At 42.1% G+C, this 21,984-nt stretch overlaps 1 protein-coding gene across 1 annotated transcript in view; it reads right to left on the minus strand.

The window, feature by feature from the left end:
* Positions 1 to 1,640: 1,640 nt before the first annotated feature.
* TRIM67 (tripartite motif containing 67) overlaps positions 1,641 to 21,984 on the minus strand; it is a 39,549-nt gene continuing 19,205 nt past the window's right edge. The window contains 5 exon segments of the mRNA XM_030945518.1: positions 1,641 to 7,062; positions 8,105 to 8,267; positions 15,447 to 15,750; positions 16,710 to 16,848; positions 19,685 to 19,830. Coding sequence (XP_030801378.1) covers positions 6,997 to 7,062; positions 8,105 to 8,267; positions 15,447 to 15,750; positions 16,710 to 16,848; positions 19,685 to 19,830 — 818 coding nt within the window. The 3' untranslated portion in view covers positions 1,641 to 6,996.

The raw sequence follows: 21,984 nt of genomic DNA on the forward strand, positions 1-21,984 counted from the left end.
ACCGTGGACAGGGATGCTTTCTGGCACACGGCTTCTCCCACACCTTCCACCTTACTTTGCTCTTTGTGCTCTGCCAGGAGAGAAAGGACCAAGAGGAGGGAGAGGGCTTGGAGGGATCAAGTGCCAGAGAACAAGCAGAAGGGAGTGTTTCTGAAGCCAGGTAGGAACAGAAGGGGTGTGCAGGGTTTGGTTGCTAAATGCTGTTATCACATTTACTAATTGCATCATTTGATTTCTTACTCAGTATTGGTTGCAGATTCAAACTAGAATTAAGATTCCTGTCTGGTTACAGACTTAATGACTTATTTAACACTAGGGAAATGTCAAATCACGATGGCGTGTGAAGGTGTAACCACTAAGAATTTAGTCCAGGGCATCAAGACTTGTTGAGGCAACAGATGTTGCTTTGGATGTTGTAAGATAGCCTGTATTTTACAATTCATGGTTAATCCTTGAGCTTAGTTTTTACTGCTCACTTTGTGATAAAGCTTTTTCATCTCACTTGGCATATAATGTGGGACTTGATGTTCTCCATCAGCTTTGGTAAGTTAAAATGTTCACTTTCCACATCCACAACTCCCAAAAGCTATTTGGGAGTGAAACTTAGTCAGAATGGAGTGTAACTTTTGCAGTCGAGCTTGTAAGAGCTGTAAAAAGTTGAAAAAATCAATTCTTAAAGTAAAAAGTTGAAAACTAAAACGCCAAGTTGACAGTGGAATGTGAAAGTTTTTGGGGGAAGGAAACAAAAAGTTTATTCAAAGTTTTGCATTTTCACATTTAATGTGTGTATGCATTGTGAAAGGCTTCTGTTACATGGAGATAGGTTTGCTTTTTCATATCATGTCTCCAAGATGTTTTGAGGTGTTCTGTAACCAACATGAGCCAGAGCTAGCAGAGCATGCTGACAAAGAGAGGTGTTCCAGGCCACTGAATCAGGATATGTCTGAAGCTGAGGCACAGTTGGTTGCTCTAAGGAAGGACACACTTAGATTTCTCAATTTACTGGATTATTCTTGATTGTATGTAACAAAGCAGTATCAACAGTAGGAGATAGGCATGCAAACTGTATGAATGCCTCATCTACATAATCATAATTTGTAAAAATAAATAGGGTACTGATGCTGTGTTTGTTGGCAATGTTATAAGAATTTATTTATAAACTGTAAAACAGCATAAACTTATATGTCAGGTTTTCCAAAAGGGTAATAATAGTAATAATACACAAAGTTTTAGTTGGACCAAAAGACAAAAAGCAGTTTGTTTCTAATTCAAAAAATACAAACGTTTGCTACAGGTACAAAATTATAAAAAGTTTGTATTTTCCTCCTGATCTGGTGACAGACACATATAGCAGAGATGTATATTTCACCAGCTCCAAATTCATATAAGCTATGGGAAATGATAGTAAAGAAAAGAAATGTTGTAGTTAAGAAAACTTAGAAACAACTTCTTGTCTTCCATTTAATCGGAATTGAACACCGTTTTCTTTTTCCTTTGCAGATTTTTAGTTGCCAACATTTAAATTAGTGTTACTCATGCTTCATATAACAATCATAAATAACAGCAGGTTTACCTCATGCATTTATTTTTAATATTCATCACATAATGTCTTCTCACCATGCTACCTAGGAAGGTTAGTGTTTTTATTGACAACATTTAAGGGAGGTGGAGGATAAAGGAATGTAATCAGGATCCAGGAATATTTCTATCTACTGCTTCACAAGAAAATGTTAGAAATTCTCCAATTAGCATAAAAATAATTTTTAATTAATTCTGCTTGGAACTGTTTGCAATAACAAATGTAACAAAAAGGTCATTTAACAGAAGGGGAAAATGCTGCTGAGTGCCTCTGTCAGTGAAACACACATCTGTCTCCTGTATTGTGCATGATGCAGGAGCCCCACACATCTAGTCTCTTGGGTTTGCATATGGGCTTCTTTCTGCACCTGGGAAGACCTGCACCTGGGAAGTGTGTCATATTAATGATGGATTTGTGCTTCAGGCTGCTGCTCCACCTGGCTGTGTGTGTGCAGCATTCAGTAGAGCTGGGCAGAGGAACCACCAGAAATGTTGTCAGTAAAAACTAGAAGCAGCTCACTTTTTTATTCCCAAAAATAAATAAATAAATAAAAGGACTCTCCATCTTTGCCTGGTAATTTTCAGTGACAAGTGCCCTTTACATTTGCAATGTGGTTGATCTGTAACTGTAATCTCCCTTCCAAAGTTGATCTAGCCAAGATGCTTGGTGTTTTCATATTATCTTGCCTGGTTCAAAATTGAATTCTTGGTTTTGCCATTTAAAGCAGAATGCTGCAAAGCTAGTCAATCCTGAGATAAGGTCTAACAACTCTCCTTCCTCAACTTTCTGTTTGTGAGCAAAGGACGTACCAGATGGTACCAGAAAGCTGCTGTTCCCAGGTTGTGGAATTTTGTGTCCCTTCTCACAGGGACAGATGATCTAAATTGTGGTCCATAAATGCACTACCTCTTGCTGGCAGTTCAAACACAGTGTTTTTCATACAGTGGTGGTGGCAGCTTAGCCTTAATCTCTTCTCTCTTACCTTAAGAAATATTGTCATGTAAGAAAACAACAACAACAACAAAACAAGCTGCATCTCACATTTCTTCTTGCTCTAGAACAACTGGGAAACCAGAGTGTGGGATGGTCTCTGCCATCTTTACTAACTGTGCTTTGAGGGGAAAAAAATAAAATAAAAAACAACTTACACAGCACTACCACAGAACTCTATCACCAGCCAAGAACAAACTACAGCAATACGCTATCATGGCATTATTTACAACATGATGGAACATTATGCATATAATAAATTACATTTAATACTTTTTCCTCTTAAACTCTGATAAATGTAAGCTCATGCTTATTTTATTTATTTTGTTCAGTCCAATATATTTTCCTCTATGTATCTTAAGTGCATAGGCAAGTATAGGAGGTGACAGTGCTGTTTGCCCATCTTTTCTATGTTTTTAGAAGTCAAATTTCTTTCCAAATTTGTAATACATCACAGTATATTACTGTCCTCACTGAGATTTATTTTACAGCACATACTTTTTCACAGCAGAAGGAGCAAGGGATTGTCAGCTACATGTGTGCTTATATTGACATTGTCTTACTAAGAGATCTTGTGAGCTCTTTTCAAGTTGATGAGGGAAAGGGAGGAAGTGGAATTTGTATAGCATTGCATGCCTTGGGAAGTCTGACAGTGCTCCTGAACTTAATAGAAATTGGCAGAGGAAAGAGCCAGGAAGAAGGTTTACAAAAGGCTAAGGCTGGAGCTCCCAGGGGTAGGTGAAAACTGAGAGTCCTTTGTTGCTCTGCAGGACAGAAAGTTTGACTGCGGTATTTATTTTGCAGCTGTTCAGAGGCTCCATACTGGTGCGTGCAGAAGTCAAGTTTTGTTTTGTTAATAAGGGGAAGGCCTGTTTGTGCTTTGGTGGTTTTTTTAAAATGTTAAGTCAATTTACAGCTGCCTCGTGTGGGCTCTGTACCATAGTGGATGGGATTTATCCCAGTGCAAGAGGCTTTGCTTTCCAGGTTGTAAGAAGCAACCTGGCCTCTAGCAGCTGAAGAGTCCCATGACAGGCAGCTTTGGGTGAGCCTGGAGCCCCAGAGAGCTGCAGAAATACTCTGAGGGAATAAAAGGAAGAAGAGCACACAAAGTGGTCCCCTTGGGTATTTATTCCACTCTTCTGCGCATTGGGCTCTCCCTGAAAAGTCAGCAACGCAGTTTCTGCAGGGACTAAAGGCTGACTCCCTCCCAAAGAAAGGATTTGGAGGAAACAAAAGCTTGCATAAGAGATACTATAGATGAAGAATGTGCAAACTGCTGGGTTTGTAATGAGATGGACCTTGGGGAAGTTGCCTGCAGAGAAGGAAACTACCTCCAGCCTGAGCAGAGCAGTGGGAGTGCCCCACCTCTCCCTGCTTGTGTTCAGATGGCCCCTGCAAGCTCTACATAAATATTCATGTGTGGAGTTGTTAGTTTCCTAGAGTAATTTTAACTACTTAAGCATTATTTCTGTTAATCAAACTATGAAAATGTATCCAGCTGAAGTTACAGGAGTGCACTCTATGAGGATAACAGCTTTATTGCTACAGGCCATGCCAAATGTAAATCCTTGATTGTGTACACAACCAACACATGCAAATGCTTTGTTTAGTTCTTTACCTAGGGTAAAATAGTCTTACTAATGCAGGTAGCCTACTTCTAACTGTATTCCTTTTAACTTATTTGCATTTCTGCTAGGTTAAAAGGAGACTATAATGGTAGCTACCCTACTTTTGTGAATGTTGGAATGCATAGAGGGTAAAAACTGAGCTTCTCTACTCACTGTTCCTACCTACTGTCCATATATTCATTAGAAATCAACATGTCACTCAATGTGTTCTCCCCACAATATAATACACCAGGAACCAACACCAAAGCAACTATGAAAACAAAAACTGAGTACTGCAAACACCTCTAAAACCCATTCAGAATTAATTTTAAACATCTGGCAATGGCTGAAGATTGGAAAGATGTAAATTCATTTGAGTTCCCTTTACAGAAGTTGGGAGCAAAGACAAAGGTTCTGTCCCAAAAGAAACAATGCCCTGTCTTTTTGAATACAAGTGAAAGTGGAGTGCCTTCCATATTAAAATTATCACAGGATGTTTCCCCATATAAAAACTATGTGCAATTTATTTACAATATTCCCATACACTACTCTGGCAATACTCAAAACCAATGCTATGATTACAACTGTTAGGTTCATTGAAGAGCACACTCAAGAGGAAATTTGGGGTCTGGTAGCGTTCTAGCTGAGGTAGGTGAAAACAGACCTGCTAATTAGAAAATCTTGCATGAGTTCGTATGGTATTGAATGAAACCGAAGATTATAACACAGTTGGTCTCTGATATTCTTTACAAAACCAAGATAAGCATAGCATAGTTATTCCATTGTCTACAAGTTTACTAATACAATCTGTTCCAGACTTTAAAGGAAGTGCTGTTGCTTCCTCACTTAAAAGCATGTGTTATTATTTTTCCATTGTTGGTTTTATTTCCTGTTTCAGTCTTGACGTTGCTGAAGGTGCGCTGCTCTCCTGCAGGAGAGGTGGGCTACAGGATGCTTGGTTGGTTGCAGGCAGCAGGATGGCAGACTGCTTTGTGTCTGTGCAATAGCCCAGCTCTGTTCTGGGCTGCCTTTCCCTTCCCACAATGGCTGTGAGGTGGGATGACCCACGGGAGGATTCTGGCTGTTTGCCACAGGGAAGCCTTGCCATCACTCAGCACTACCTGAGTGATGTGCTCCAGACAGAGAGCAGAAGGGGGCCTGCAGCAGGATATCTGGGGGCTGGCAGGCTGCCTGAAGGCAGGCCTGGGCTGTTTGTCCTGTGGCTGTGCTTTAATGCAAGGCAGTAAGCTGGATTTTGGTTGGAATATTTGTTTTCAGGTTTAATAATTACATGCCTGATAATATGCGTGTGCGTATACGTACGCTTGAAGAGGAAAATTTGTATAAGCAGCAGGATTTTAAAAAAGGAAATAGTACATTGATAGGATTTGAAAGTTTATACTCTTCTTGTTTGATAGCACCACACTTCTATAGGGTTAGAGTGACAAGAGTCCAAGATGTCACGGGCTCACCAAGGCTGCTGCATCTTGTCCTCACGCATTGCCACTGTACACACACAGACACGCACACGTTAACTGGGTTCAGAGGAAACAAAGCACATAGGCAAACCAGTGCTTGGTCTTCTGACAACTGCATGCAGGTGACAGTGACATGGCTGTGAGAAAAGATCACTGTCAGTCAGACTCCAGTTGTCATGAGCAGCACCTGAAATGGCTGCTCGCTTTTGTGGGACATGCCAGGCACAGGTCAAGTCTTGCAAAAGATTTATGTCCCAATCCAGAAAAATTGTTAGGGATGGGTTTTGCATTACTGCTATTAATCTCTCTCAAGTGTTTCATTAGGATCAAGACATTAATTAGCTCACAGTAATCTAATAGAAAATTAAGGCTTCAGATTTCAAAGCTACATTGGAACTACAGCTGCACAGGTTTTATTAGGATCAAGGCTGGAAAGCATCATTTCTCGATATGGGAGACTTTGCATGTGCCATATTTAAATAAATCTTATATCATTTCAGTTCAAAGGAATCTCCCATGCACTTTTTTTTAAGAGTTGTGCTGATAACCACAATCAGATCTTCTGTGTCTCCATAGTCATGCCTAAATAACAAACACTAAAATGCATGAAGGATGTTTTTCTTTCAACTTTCTGAACCTGAATTCTACATGTATCATGATGTTAGCTAAAATGAACCCAGCTACTTCATGGCAGTGTTTGGGAATCAATCTTGTTCTCATTGCAGATAAGTTCTGCCACTGAATTCCAAGGGGACATTACCCTATAGCTTACTGCAGTCTAGAGCCACAAGGAATAATCCATGATCATTTGAGCCCCTGAATGGAATTGACAACCAGGAATTCTTGAGCCTATAACCTCCACTTCAGCCGTCAAAACATATGCTTTCTTTATTTAAGGACTTTAGGTGGCAAGGGAATCCAGTTCATCTACTGGTAAACTGCTCCAACATCCAATGTCCTTCAACCTCACCCATTTTTTCCAGCATCCCTAATATTTAAGCACAAATCCAGCCATGAGAGAGAAAATACACTCATTTAACCTTTTGCTTTACAGATGTGTTTTTGTGTGTGTGTGCACATGAGTGTACACATGTATGCAATGCAGAGTAGATATGTTCAGGTACCCATCTGCAGTTGAGTGCCAGTCCTGTGGATGTGCTTGCTATGGCTGTAAAATTGAAAATGGAGTGGCCTAGCTCTAACCAGCCGATTATTCGGTGAGCAGCATGCTGCACAGTGTTTGAAGTCAGGGAAGAGGATGCTTTTTTACTGACTTACTGAAAAGTGCCAAAACACACTGAGGAAGCTTACAGAATCCAGCACAGTGTCAGACGGGGCTTCATTAGTTGTTGGGCAGCTTGGGCTGTTTTACGCATTGCGGCACCTCCAGTCCTGTGTGCAGGGTCACCTACACAAAGAAGAAATAATGTCAGATTTAAAACTGAGACATCCTCAGCAAAGAGCATTTGTGAAGGCAAAGTGCAGGCAAATGACATGGAAAGGGCTGTGGGACTGCAGGTCCAAGTTTAAATCAAGACTATTAATGGAGATGATATCTAGTCTTAGAAATAAACAAGTCTCCTTCGCCCTTCCCTCCTGAATACTTTGGGACTGAGAAGCCAGGTGTCTGTATCTTTTCCCAAATCTAGCCACCAATTGTAGGTATCTAGAAGGTAGGTAGGTAGGTAGGTAGGTAGGTAGGTAGGTAGGTAGGTAGGTAGGTAGGTAGGTAGGTAGAAGGTTGATGGGATGTCTGCATGAGGGACCCCAAGTGCTTCAGGACAGAGGTCACGCAGTGAAGCCCATGGACATGATGAGTGTTCCACCCTGGCTGTCCTGTCCTGCCCAACCTAAGCTGATCTCCCTCAGTCCTCTGGCTCCTGGGTGTTTCCACAGGTTCTCTCTCATACCACACCCGGTTTCTAGCCATAAGCAGTGGTCTTGAAGCAAAAATGTGTTATATTTAAAGACAGTTCCTCCAAGAGGAAAACCTCTTGTACACAGAGCACAAGAATGATGTGCTGATTGATATGCTCTGTAGTGCCAATTCTCTGACCTATGTTGCCTTTGCTCTCCTTAGCACTATGCTGCTCATACTTCAGTCATTTGCCAATGTTAATTATCTCCACACAAATATGATATCCAGGAGGAATTAAGATGGTTTTTAGTCAAACTGGCAGGGGAGAATTTTAGAGACACTGCTTTCCAAGTGGAGAATCACAGGAAAATCAGAGCAGGAATTAGCACATGCAGGTACTTTTACTTGTTTTACAGCATTACTCTTCACACTGGTTAGGCAAGGCAGAAGGTCAAATGTGGTCCAAAGAGTGTGAGCAGCCTAGATGTAAGCCTGAGAAGGAAAAGAACCCCTATCTGTACTGACTACTCACAGATGGTGGTATCAGCCCCTTTAGTTGGAAAGGGTAGGTGGGGCTGGACTGCAGATTTACCTGGACGTTTCGATTGAGGCTCAGTGCAGGCATGAAGACGCCCTCGATGTTTTCAAATGCTGGAGGCCCCTGCTGCTGCCCATTGATGTAAAAGGTCAGGTTGTGCTTGTTCAGATCCAGCAGCACACCAACAGTGGCACCTTTAGAAACTCCTCCTTCAGTCCTAAGGTACAAAGGGCACATTGTTGGTGAAGGCAGAGCACACTGTGCTGCTCTCTCTAGGACAAACCAGCCTTACTAAGCAAGGGAGCGTGGAGCAGCGCAGGGAAATAATTATCCCTGAGGCATTTGGTGATGATTGATCCACACCTTTATCTGAAGCACACATAGCACATCCATGGGAGCTTAATGAAGGAATCCTAAACAGAAATTAGATCCACTTCTCCTGCAACTGCAATTTAAGAGGTGAAAATGGGGTCCAGAGCTAACAGCTAATGACAAACTGGGAGGTGAGCCAGTGGAGTTCTGGAGACACATCACCTCTGAGTATCCCTGTTACAGTGAAGTGATGCATGGCAGGAAATGAAAAAGCAGGAAGCTGTTTTGCTAGGTGTTCATTTCTAATCAATGTGCCTGCTAACAGCTCCAGAGAGAGACTTCCAGTTCAGCTACTCACTTTGACATGCTCTAAGGGAACCCAGATTCCCAGAGCCTAGGGAGGAGCACAGGTACAACAGACAGTGCTTTTGGGGAGGAAGGGAAGTTGGGACTGCTTAGGCCTAAGTGTAGCTTCTGATTGACAAGGTGCTCAGCTACAGGATGGGAGCTGTCTCGAGTGTGCAGGCCCAGTTATTAATACCAGTGATAATTGTTTGTGTCAGGAGCAGCTGCTGAGAGCTCCTGCAGTGTCAGAGCTTGCCAGGACACACTCAGCCAGCCATTACACGCTTCAGCGATTTGACATTAATGCACTTTGACTTGGGGGTTAGTCAAACTCAGTATTACTTTAAAGGACACTGAGCAAAAATACTCACTAGATATGCAGATTGGCCACAGGCACTGCCATTCTGCTGATATCATGGGGCTCTGCAATGGATTTACAGCCTGACACTATTTGTCCAGGGTAAATCAGATTTCAAATAATTTGCAGCAGGAAAGGAAGCAGCTGTCTTTTGTCCCATGCACTCGCCTCAGGCACACAACATTCACAAGATTAATGGTATTTTATTGTAAAATTTATCACAATAGGTAGGCAAAACATAAAAAAATTAAAAAGGAGGGGGGGACTGGAATATGATTAGGAAGAATGTAGCGCAGGGTAAGAAATTTTCCTCTTGTCCACTAGGTGTCACAAACTGTTTTCCTTTAGACTCAATGTGGCACGTGGCCCTTCATCTGAAGACAGATTACCGAAAACTGCTCTGACTTATCCATTTAAAGCTCTTCAAACAATAAGAGTATAGCTAAGAATCATGGATTGACTCTGAGAGGTTCTAGATGTGAAAATTCATTGTTCTCAGATGTCTGGTCCTATAAGCATTAATAAGCATTAATAGGTTTCTCTCTGAGCTCTTCTTCAAAACCACAAAATAAATTGTTTTCCATCAAAACTTAAGATGCTTACCTACCATGAGTATCTCAATATATAGACTGTTTTTATTAAAAGCCCTTAATCATAAAACTCACTATGAGATTGTGGGAAGCAACAGTACTATGATTTGGAGCTATTTACAAGTAGATTACTTTTTTTTTTCTCTGTTTAGGAACAGCTTTGCATGTAGGACACCACATTTTAGATCCTGCTTAAAATGGATTTTATTGCATCCTTTTAAACGACATAGATTCTCTTAGGGAAACAGAAACAGCAACTTCTTTTTTTTGCGATTATGATGTTCTTTCCTATATGACAAGCTAATTTGTTTCTCGTGGGCTAATTAGCTGTGTGCTGCACAGTGACATTGAGTGACCCCTCTGCAGCCTCCAGGGACAGCCCCACTGAAGAGGAGATAGATTCTGCCTGTAGATTCCAGCCAGGCAAGGGCAGGACCCAGCTGAGGCCCCTACAAGAGCCACAGGGGTGTGGGGGCAGAGCAGAAGGATGGGGACCTTCTCCCTTTATTCCTTCCCCAAGTTCTGCAGGAATTCAGCAGGTAGACTGCCCCATTCCTACTCCATCATCTCCCCACAGTGAGAAAGTGGCTCTGGCAGGATCTAGGGAGGACAGAAGCAGGCAGGAACTCTTCACCACACTGCTACAAGGGAGGCTGGACTTCTGCTGGGGCTGAACAGCTGCTCTTACTCAGCATCCCATGCTTCCTTGGGAACAGAACTTTGAGGACTTCAGCACTTTTGGACTATTTTCCTGGTTCCTTTCTCTAGGAGGAGAGCTGGGGGAGTCTGTTTTATGAGGAAACTTATGCAATACATTTTCTCACTCTTATGTACACCATTTAGACAGCATTACATGATAATTTTTCTAATAAATGCTTTTGTTGTGGTTAAAAAAGCCCAATAGCTCAAGAGACTCAAAGTGATGATGCTCCCTCCTGGTACACTTCTGTGGCACCCTGTAAAAAACCTGCTCCTTTACTGTAATGCATTTTTAAGCTACTTAATGACACATACCACACAACCCCAGTAACCTTTCATGTAAAAGGAAAATACAAGTTTTTGTTGCAATGCTCCCTTAATTAATACTTAGTATTTATTAAAGGACAATCCAGTTCTGGAGATAGGCAACATTGTTTCATTTTTTCAAGTAAATCATTTGAACATTTTGATTTCTGTGTGCAACACTAAGTCCTGAGTACAGAAGTGGTGTGCAGAAGCCTGGAAGGTCAGAGTACAGAAAGGGGAATTTGGCTACCATGAAAAATGCAGTTGCCTGTGGCAGTAGAAGCTGTTATTCCAAGATGCTTTCAGTAACAGCTTGGACAATGTGCAGAATATGATTGCATAAACTGGATTGAGAAATTAAGAGTAGTTTCACTATTATATAAAAATAAATATTAACATTTTATGAACAATTTAATAAACTGAATAATTAATTCAACTCTCCATTACAATACTTTAAGTGTTAGCTTTACAGCAGCTTAAAAACTTTATGATATCTATTGCCAATTATAGCATTTTTCATTCAGTTGTAGCATTTCTGTGTGATGAAAAAACCTGCTCTTAAGATATCTGAAGAGACTCTCCTGATTGCAAGGGACTTTAAAGACTAAAATGCAAATACTCTAGATTTCAACTTTCTGTTATTTTACAGTATAAAATATTTCAGTATAAAATATTTCAAGGAGATTTATATCTGCTTCTTTGCATAGACATGTAGTGGCTGGAGCATTGCCTGTAGCACCTGGTAGTCCTGCTCTTGGGAACTTTGGCAAGGAACAGATCTATTGCATTGAATGTCAGTGCCTCTTGTTAATGGGCATACAGCACCTCTCAGAACAGTTTGGATTGGAAAGGACCTTTAAAGGTCATCTAGTTCAACCCCACTGCAAAGAGCAGGGACATCTTCAATTAGGTCGAGCTGCTCAGAAGCCCACCCAATCTGACCTTGAATGTTTCTAGGGATGGGGCATCCGCAACCTCTCTGAGCAACCAGTTCCAGTGTTTCGCCATCCTCATTGTAAAAAAAGTCTTCCTTATAGTTAGTCTGAATTTATCTTCTTTCAGTTCAAAACTATCTCCCCTTGTCCTAGAACAACAAGCCCTGCTAACAAGACTGTCCCCATCTTTCTTATAAACCCCCTCTAAGTACTGAAAGACCACAGTCAGGTCTCCCTGGAGCTTCTCCTCTCCAGGCTGAGCATCCCCACTCTCTCAGCCTTCCTTCAAAGTATTGATGCTCCATCCCTCTGACAATTTTTGCCCAGAACACAGTTGTCCTAGGCTGCAAGCGCACACTGACAGACCATGATCAGCCCCTCAGGCACCAATATCCCCAAGCCCTTCTTGGCAGGGGTGCTGTCAATCCCTTCATCCTCCATCCTGCCCTGACCCACATGCAGGGTCTGCACTTTACTTTGTTGAAGCCCATGAGGTTCCCATGGCCCCACTTCTTGAACTTGTCCAGGTCCATCTGGGTGGCATCTTGTCCCTCAGGTGTGTCAACCACACCACTCAGCTTGGTGTCATCTGTGACCTTGCTGAGGGTGCACTTGATCCCACTCTCTATGACATTGATGAAGACAATAAATAGAACTGGCCCCAGTATGAACGCCTGACTTGTCACCAGCCTCCATCTGAACATCTAGCTGCTGACCACTACCCTCTGGATGTGACTATCCAACCAATTCCTTATCCATCAGACATCCATCAAATCCATGTGTCTCCAAGTTGGAGAGAAGGATTTTGTGGGGGATCATATCAAGGATCTTAGAGAAGTGCATGGATGTTGCCCATAGCTCTTCCCTTGGCCACTGCTGTAGTCATTCCACCATAGAAAGCCACAACGTTGCTAAGGCGGGACTTGCCCTTGCTCACTGTCTTCAATTACCTCCCTGTCCTCCATGTGCCTTAGCATAGCTTCTGGAATGATCTGTTCCATGATTTTCCCAGGCTCAAATTTCTGGGAACAACAACACTTAAATGTGCTTCTGAAACCTATTATCTCTGCCCTAAAGTATTTTCTCAACCAGTGTTCTCAGCCTGTTCTCAAAAGGACCCCTCTGTTTCTGGACGCATTAGAATCTCCTGTTCATGCCCCTTCCAGCATTACAGAAGTCATACTAGATCCAATTTTGCATGCTGTGAGTGAAAGGAACATAAAATGTGAGAGGTCACACAAATTAGTCTTTTAAGCTCTATCTGAAGTTATCCTTGAAACTAGTCACTTATTTATTATCCTAATTTATTCTCATGAAGATTAGGAAACAAGAAACTATTACTAAGGTGTAACTTTCATCATAACAATATCCCAGAGGCTAAAAGTTGACAATGAATTTGCTTTGGATTGTGATCCTGTGCTGTCATGAACTCGTGTCCAGTGGGGAAAAACAAATAGGCAGCAATAACTGTTTCCACAAGACTATTACAGCTAATGAGTTAAAAAACTGACCTAGTTGACTGTCACAGTTAAAAATATAATGCCTAGACCCAATTTCATTGAAGCGCATGTGATTTCATAAGACTGCCTGCCCTTTGCGAGTGTACTTCCCTTGAACAGATATTCCATGGGTCTATCCATGCCTTGCACATGCCTTTGTGTTTTATCAGGTAAAAACTGGGAAACTATCAGCAACATAAAGCACTTTGTTCTCTTGATTAAGCAGGATGATTGGAAATCCTAAATGTTTCCATTGCTTGTGTTTCCCAGAAAAAAGCTTTTGCTTAGCTTTTGTGTTGCTTGCCGGGAGGAGCATGCCGAGGACCAAATCCATAAAATAGGTTTCTGGGACAGTGGTGCACAGAATGGTTGCCAGCTTTTTTCCAGAAAACATAAGCTGTTCCACAGAGCATTAAAATTAATACAGCTTAACATTACTTCCGCCCTGAATCGAATCAAGATGTTAAAGGGACAGAGAACTTTTTGGTATATTTATTATACTGATGTTATTTTACTCTATACTGTCTTAGAACAGGATCTAAGATTTTTGGACCCATGGAGAACAATTCAAGTGACTTCAGCTACAAGGTCCTTCCACCTGTCTGTAATGAACTGCAAAATCAAACCATGTTTCAAACAAAAATTCCCAGCAATGTACTTACTTAAAGTACAGGTATGCTGTAGAGTAGAAATGACAATTCAGTGGGAGACATTACAGTCAACCTTAGGACACAGTGCATGTTGACACAATCTTATCGCTTCAAGGAGACACCTGCATTTCAGTGTTTTAAAGATCACTGTAAAACTTTGTTTTAATTGTTTGGTATAACAGAAAAAACACCTGAGACAGTGAGAGTCTGGTGGGACAGTCCGTAGAAAACTAAACAGAAGTTGATTTCAGCTCTGCCACAGACCTGCGACATATCCTTAGTCAGTCACTTATACATCAATCTCCCATTGTGATAGAACAGGTATACGAATACACCATTTTCCAAAATAAGCAAGGGACTTCAGATCCTTTTCAGAGGAGATCTTCTCAAGGGTCTCAGTATCCAGCTGACCTTCAGCTAAGGCTGACCCATTCATGGGACACAGAAAGAGAGCAGTGCAGTTCTGCTCTGATACCTTCAAGCAAAGTTAACCATGTGTCCCCTGCACAGTCTGGCATCACTTCAATGAAACAGAAGCCAGCACTAGGCAGAAGTAACTATCCTGAGCACTGAAAGTCATGCAACCGTGTCAGCACAACAGAGGATCTGTGCTGACAGTTGTTCTCTCTGTGTGATCCATCCCTGAGGTACCTGCAGTTAGAACATGTCTCTCTGCTCAGTTGCATTGACAACACAGAGCCTCTGAGTGGTGGGAGAGAGGCTTGGTAACAGTGGCTCGGGGGCATCCTGAAATCCTCCTCTGTCTAAGTTGGTTGTACTAGTTGAGGTGCTTTTCAAAGCCCTTCAGTACAATGAAAGCTGTCACTCAGCCCTCACTGCCAAACAGTCCCTTGTATCCAGATCTGCTCAGTGTGACCTACAGCAAAACCCTTAATAGCTGTCAGAACTGGAAACAAACACCTGCAGCCTAATTCTTGTACAATCTGCAGCCAAGATTTCTCCTAATGAAGAGGATCAACCACCTTTCTCTCCCCAGCAATGAGAGAAGTCCTGCAATCCATTGTGCTGTGCCCGTCTGCTGATGTGGGTGGGACACACAATAATGGGTTTAAATCCCAGCAGGAGGCATTTAGGCAAAATCTCAGGCAAAAACTGATAACTGTGAGGATAACAAACACAACACAGACTGTTAAGGTGCAATCACTGTCACTAGTGATTTTTAAGAAGGAAGAAAATGAGTACATTTAGCTGGAACCTGGACTAGATGGCTTGCTGAGACATCTGCATGCAATGTCACGGACATATTTTATGAAAAGTCCTTTCGTTAGGATCTTTTCTCCTGAGAAGCTGAGAGGCCTCAGAAATGAAATGTAAACAATAATTATCTGCTGCTGTGGAATGCAACAGGTGCATCTTTGATTGGTCTCATGTGGTTGTTTTTAATTAATGGCCAATCACAGTCCAGCTGTCTCGGACTCTCTGGTCAGTCACAAGATTTTATTATAATTCTTTTCCCTTCCTTGCTAGCCTTCTGATGAAATCCTTTCCTCTATTCTTTTAGTGTAGTTTTAATATATCATTTTCTTTTAATATAATATATATCATAAAATAATAAATCAGCCTTCTGAAACATGGAGTCAAGATTCTCATCTCTTCCCTCATCTTGGGACCCCTGCTAACATCACCACAATGCAGAGCAGAAGAAATGTCTGTGAGGAGAAAAGCCCCAGGCAGCACTCACCGGTTGGTGTGGGAATTGCAGTGCATGAACCAGCTGCGGTTGTTGTCCACATACATGGCCCACGCCTTGTCATCCTTGCCCAGCATCATGTCCTTGACCACGTTAATCCTGGCGATGCCGAAGGCCGGGTCCGGGTGGTTGTCGTAGCGGTCCACGTGCAGCTCCCAGTAATGCACGCCCTTGGAGAAGGCGGCGGTGCCCAGAACCACCCGGTCATCGTAGCTGTTGCAGGTGGCAGTCTGGTTGTCATTGGACAGCACTATGTCTCTGTGAGCTGAGGAGGGGTCAAAGGTGAACCACGCCACTGTGGAACGGGAAAAGGAAAGCCAGGATAAGATCAGGAGGGGCTGTGTCCCAGTGTTGTCTGCTTAACTCAAGTAAGAAGAATAAAATTCTGCCTTTGTAAAGACCCCACTGTACTCTGAGGCAATAAAGACCATCTTTCCTTGTTACTGTAGGCAGCTACACAAGATGAATCGGAGCTGGTACCCTGCTGTTCTTCAGCTCAAAAGTGCTTTATATGATTTGTGCTTGCTCCTCCGAAATTTAGCTGCTAGGTGTAGTGACATCCTGTCCACACAAAGTAACAAGAGAGTCACTGAGGAGACAAAGGCATGACATGGAAACTGCTCATGTCAGTGAATTGGTTCAGGATCGCCTCCAATGGAAATGGAGATTAGCTGCGTCCATGCTGGTTAGGATTGACTTCACTAGTTTATCAAAGTGAAGGGTTTTTTTAAAAAAAGGAGAAAAAAGGCCCCAAAAGCTCTTAAAGTATAAATATTTTATACTGGCCTATTTTGGCAACACAGCATAAAAGTGGAAGCGATAATAGCATGCACTTCTCAATTCATTACAAAATCATTAATGAAGATGAACTTCCGGTATTGTCCGTACGGATGTCAAGTATAATTACAGAGGAACAAGCATGAGTTCCCATCTCTGTATTATCAAACCTTGCAGGGAAATTGAAGCAGTAGTGAAGGAAAAGGCAAATCCCAAAGATGTATGTAGAAAGGGAGACAGTGGAACAAAAAATATCCCATGAGTTGCATAACTGTTTCTCTATGGTAAAGAAAGTCTCTTAGTTAGATCCTAGACTTTTACAGACAACTAAAATCACACAACTTGAAGCCTTAAGTGTTACTGATAATGGAAAATGCCATTAGGTGTAAAATACATTAATGGGTGTAAAGGGATGAAAGTGTCCTGCCACTGAGACCGGCAGCTTTTCATTTAGAGAGTGGCAAAGGCCCAGCTCACCATCCGACGTCTGTAAAATGACCGTCTTGCTGTAAGGACCAACGCCCGAGGAGTTGAAAGCTTTGACCCTGGCATTGTAAGTGCTGTTGAAATGAAGGCCGTCGATGGTGCAGAGGGTCTCCTTGCCAACATATACCTCCTAAACATTCCAAAAAATATGAGAAAGAGAGAGAATGAGGGACATAGTTTAACATAGTTAAGACTTCTAAATATAAGCAAAAGTGAGCAGCTTCTCTTTGCTTCCCAGGATGAATGAGTTATGCTGGTATAATACAAAAAGCCACAGCATGGGAGACATCGAGGATGGTCAGCACTGGACAAACTAAGGTGAAGATGAAGCTGGAAGGGTAAAGCAATAAAGGGCAACACAAAAAAAATCTTCATGCTCCTCTTATCCTAAATATCTACTCCAAACCACTATTTTGGAGAGTAGTCCCAGTATCTGACACACTGTGGCCGCTATTTTATGTAAGACAAAAAAAGGGGGCATGTAAGAATAAAAAAAACCAAGAGCAGTTTTGTTCTGTTGGAAAGGTTTTCTCATGCCTAGGTTAAAATATAATTTTGAAACCTGAAAACACAGATCCAGAAGAAAATTAGCTCCTAAAAATTAGGATTACATGCACCACATGATGAAACAGTATCTAGACAACAGAGATATCAAAAAGATCTTCAAATATTTATCACACAGCAAGTACTTCTGTAATGTGAAATATTTCAGAGGGAGGAACATCTAGGCAGACCAATGGAGAGAATCAGATTATGCAGGCTACAATGAAGTGAAAGAAGCCTAGAAAATCCTGTCTTGGCAGCAGGTAGAAAGATAATTCCTTTCCACCTCTGATTTCTCTGATTCTGTGAAATCTGTAGGTTTATGGTAGCAAAGGCACCAAACATGTCACTAAGCAAACCACTCAGATCCCAGATCAGTCAAGACTTTAGCAATGCCTAGGAATAGTTCTGATGGTTAAGGCTCTTTCACATAAACCCAAAAGATGTGATGAGTAAGAAAGGCATTAATTAAGTTTGCAGCAGTACATGTGTTTGTCCTCTTTGCTACTATGGTGGCTGCTACAAACAACAAAATCTCTTGGGTCCTGAGTTAGCTGGTGATCATTCATGGAGACAAAGAAGAGTTTTAATAGAATAACTTAATTTACCTCCATGTCATAAGATATGCTGATTGTGAAAAAATTTTGCATTTGTTGAACAACTCTCATATTTTCTAATCCACTTCATGTTTACCACTGTTCACTGCTTCAGTTTATGCAGGTTGATGCCCTCTGCTTCTACAAAGATGTTCTTTAAATCCACCCATCAAATACTGATAAATTGCAGTCAACATCTTTGCTGTCAGATATAGAATTCTCCATTTAAAAGGTCAGCAAACCCTTATTGAGATGGCAGTGCTGAGAAGCCTGCCTTTTGTATTTTAACAGGTAAAACCGAGGATGCTTCTACCACAGCAACCAGACCATTCCCCTTAGAAGTTACCACCTTATAATTTTAAGGATTGAGATAGTTTTGTATCTTTTTCAATCCAAAACCTTAACATGGCACTGCTGGCAGTCCTAAAACCTTTGGCAGTACCAAAACTCACCCACACAAATGAGCTTGGATACACACCAGCCTGGAATCTTGTTATTCACAAGACATGAATACCACTTTAAAAGGTTTAACCTGGATAAACTGGATAAAAGATACTGGAATTCTAACACCTTCTTCTAACTCTTCATTCATCACACACTGATAACCCTCTTACCTACTAACATTGACTATATTGGCAGCTCTCAGCAGCCATTCACAAAAATACCTTTTCACACTTTCAGTAGTGGAAGCCAGGCTCTTCAAATCCTTGTGAAATGTTACTTGGACAAAGGAACTGATGAGACCTTCCAAAAATCACAATGCCCTCTTCAAAATGCCCTGCCAATATTGCTGCCCCTTCTAATGAGGAGTGTCCAAATGAGGCACCTTTGCTGGCTATGGGTGTAGTGGTTTGGCAGTTCCTTAGGTGGATCCATGCCAGGACATTTTCAGCTTGAGAAATCTTTAGGTTTCCTGGGAGAAACCAGTTTGCAGCTCCCAAAGAAATGCCATCACATGTTTTTGGCAAAATTCCCTGTTTGTGAAGAGAGCAGCTGTGCTCCACAATGATGTCCAGATGCTTTCGAGGCACCAGCCTCTAGGGAAGCACTGGGCCAGCCTGGTCCTGAGCAACAGGACCATGAAGCCTGCCTGAGGCAGAAGGGCCACAGCTTCTAGGAGGACATGGCTAGAAGAAAGCTGATTGAATTGCTTCTCTAGTTTGCTCATCAGGATGTGTTGAAAAAGTATGGGAGCCCATAAGCACCCTGCACCTGCAGCCAGGAGCATCACGTTGTGGCATCACCCAGAGGATCTCGAAGGACAGCACTTGGGAAGCTTTTGCATATTCATCAATTCCATCACAGCGTGACACTGGAAAAAGTTTCCACCAGCCTGGTCTCATCCACTCCCAGGGGAAAGGTTTAGAAACCCTGTATTTTTATGCAGGATCATATTTTTACTCAGAAAATCAGGAAAGACTGAGTTGCATTTCTGGACCAAGAATGTCCGTTGTTGAAACAGAGTGCAATGGACAGATGAGAGTAGGGGTTTCAAAGAAATTTCTGGTTTGTACAGTGAACCACTTCCAGCTTCTCATATTCAGCAGGCTCATACGGGATTTTCTGCCCTGGAACACACTGAGCATACCTCAAGGCCCTCTTTCCAAGAACCCTGAGAATAACCTCAAACAAACTTCCTACCTAGGCCAGTGGTCCTTCTATTAAGCAGCATCTGCACTGCTTTCTCCACCAGCACAATGGAATTAGGGGTGTTTTGACAACCCAATCTTCCCTACCCCTCTCCCCACCCTCAGACAGAAACAAATCCGCATCTGGAGGAAACTCACATACAAAGAAACACAAATAAATGCTGAATGAAATTCTCACTCGGAATTGGCCACCATCTCCATCATCAAGTTCCAAGATATAACCCTCCACAGGGTTGTGGCTCAAAGGTGGCATCCTCCAGGCCAATGTCACACTGTTGTTCCTGGTGCAACACTTCTCCAGCTGCAGTAATGGGACGGGTGGCACTGAAACAGGAACTGGGTACAGGTTAGTGTAACTCTGCCCTACCCCTTTAGTCTGTGCTGTGAGCACTATGGCAACTGCTCACCTCTTTCCCCTTGCAGGGGAGCCAGTGTTTGTTAGGAAGAGAGTCCATTCTCTTCCTTGAAACAAAAGGCAGTAAAATTGCATAACAAAATGCTGTTACCCAGTTAGACAAATCATTTCACTGAAATATGTAGACAGAAACATATCTGGACTTGATTGTCGTGTCTCATAAGAACTAGAGTCTAGGGAATCCATGTGTGGCTTCCTTCCCAGGAGTCACTGTCTGGAAGAATTCTTTTTCACACCAGAGCACCCACTGTCCCCAAAAGGAGGGGCAGGGGGTGTCTCAGGCCATAGAGTGGCAGAGGCAATGCTGCCAGGGAACCCAGTGCATTAACAAAGAATTGCGTTGTTAGCAAGCAGAGCAGCCACTCCTCCCAGCACAGCTGAGAGACAGCCTGAACTCCACCAACAGCAGGAAAACAATTCTTCACTACAGTTGTGGGGGATAGGGGGTTAAAAATCTAATTTACCACCCCTCCCTCTCCCCCTAGTTTTTCATCAAAAACTCCTTGGATGTGTTATCTTTATGGCAACCACACTTAAACAGACTGTTGAAGCAAATTGTTCTGTTTGCAAACTTTATCTAAATCCCATGATTCAGGTAGCAAAACCAACTTCTGCATGACAGGAGACTCCTCATGGAAATTACAAATGCAAATTTTTCTACCAACATGCCTTTTCAGTGACTTGCTCAGAAGAAACACCAAGAGACTGTTTGCCAGACCAGCATCTTAAAAATAAAAAGAAACAGAGTAAAATATTCAGCTGTGTCTCTGTGGGAAAGAGACCTCTATCCAACCTCTCCTAAACAAAACTAAACTCTCACTGTTCCCTCTTTGCTGGCAATTATAAAGTGAAAATTTAGTCTTCTAGATAGAGCTGGCATGCATCTTATGCACTGCTGAAAACATACAGGTTAAGTTAGGATGCAAGTGATGCACAAAGCCTGCCTGGTCTTCTGCCCAAGGCTAAATTGTACCATTCAATATCTCAATATCATTTCTGCTGAGCTCAATCGTGTCTTAGAAGAAACTGAGTGCTCTAGAATTCATTGGCTTAATAATATTGGTTTGCTCTTCTTTTATCTACTCTGCTTTGACCCTCTAGTTTATTTTCCTCCTTCTGTCTGCGTGAGAGCTAAGCCCTTGAGCTGTTCCTTTCGTCCTATTTTATGTTTCTGGATAAAAGAGGACTGTTCATGTTCTGTGTACCAAGCAGACTGTGGGAAAATGGATGCTACTGTGTGACAGGGCTGAGGCTTCACCCCCACTTTGGAAGTGACTCGAAAGTCAACATCACACTTGTGATAAACAGCACAGAAGCTACCCCGGCTTTCCGCTGGCATTATCCATCACCACAGTGAACGCAGATGGTTGGTAGCCCAGAAGAATGAAACAAAAGAGCTTTATAAATTAGCTCTTGAAGGTTTTTCTCTGAAAAGGAAGCCTTGTTCCTATTCCTTGATATTTAAGGATGATTCAGAGGGTGTCATAAATAAAAACCTGCTTGTTTTCTCACATGGAAAGTTCAGTTTTCTCTAGGAGACACTCTGTCTGGAGAAGTTGCAGAAATGGGACCAGAGTCAAAAACCTGAAAATGAGGAACTCAGAGGTAATGGGATTTCTTAGGTGAACCATTTTAAGTTTAGAGTTTTGTCTGTGTTTGTTAACCTATGTATTCCTGGTGGCTGATGAGCCTGGGAGAAGACAGGGCTCTACCAGCCATCCACACTCCTGCCGCTTTTGCTAGCTGGTTAGCCCTCTCAGGAGGCATTTTCTCGTCCTCCCCATTTCTAAGACTCCTCCTGGCAAGACTGGATGAAAACCCAATTCCTGAAGTTTATAAAATGCAAAATAGACAATGTCCCTTCACCTCTGAATAACCACTAACCTTTTCAACCTCTGAAAAAAACCTCATTACTCCTAGGAACACTGATAGTGGGCTTTCAGGAACTGTTCATGTAATGCACAATGCTGAAAAAAAGAGCAGAATTTTTGGAGGAGGGTATGTGTTTTACAATTCCCCTTTAACTATGTAAACAGGAATGCTGTCTAGGAATAAAATACGTT

This window comes from Camarhynchus parvulus, chromosome 3 (assembly GCF_901933205.1).
Source record: "Camarhynchus parvulus chromosome 3, STF_HiC, whole genome shotgun sequence".
Lineage (NCBI taxonomy): Eukaryota > Metazoa > Chordata > Aves > Passeriformes > Thraupidae > Camarhynchus > Camarhynchus parvulus.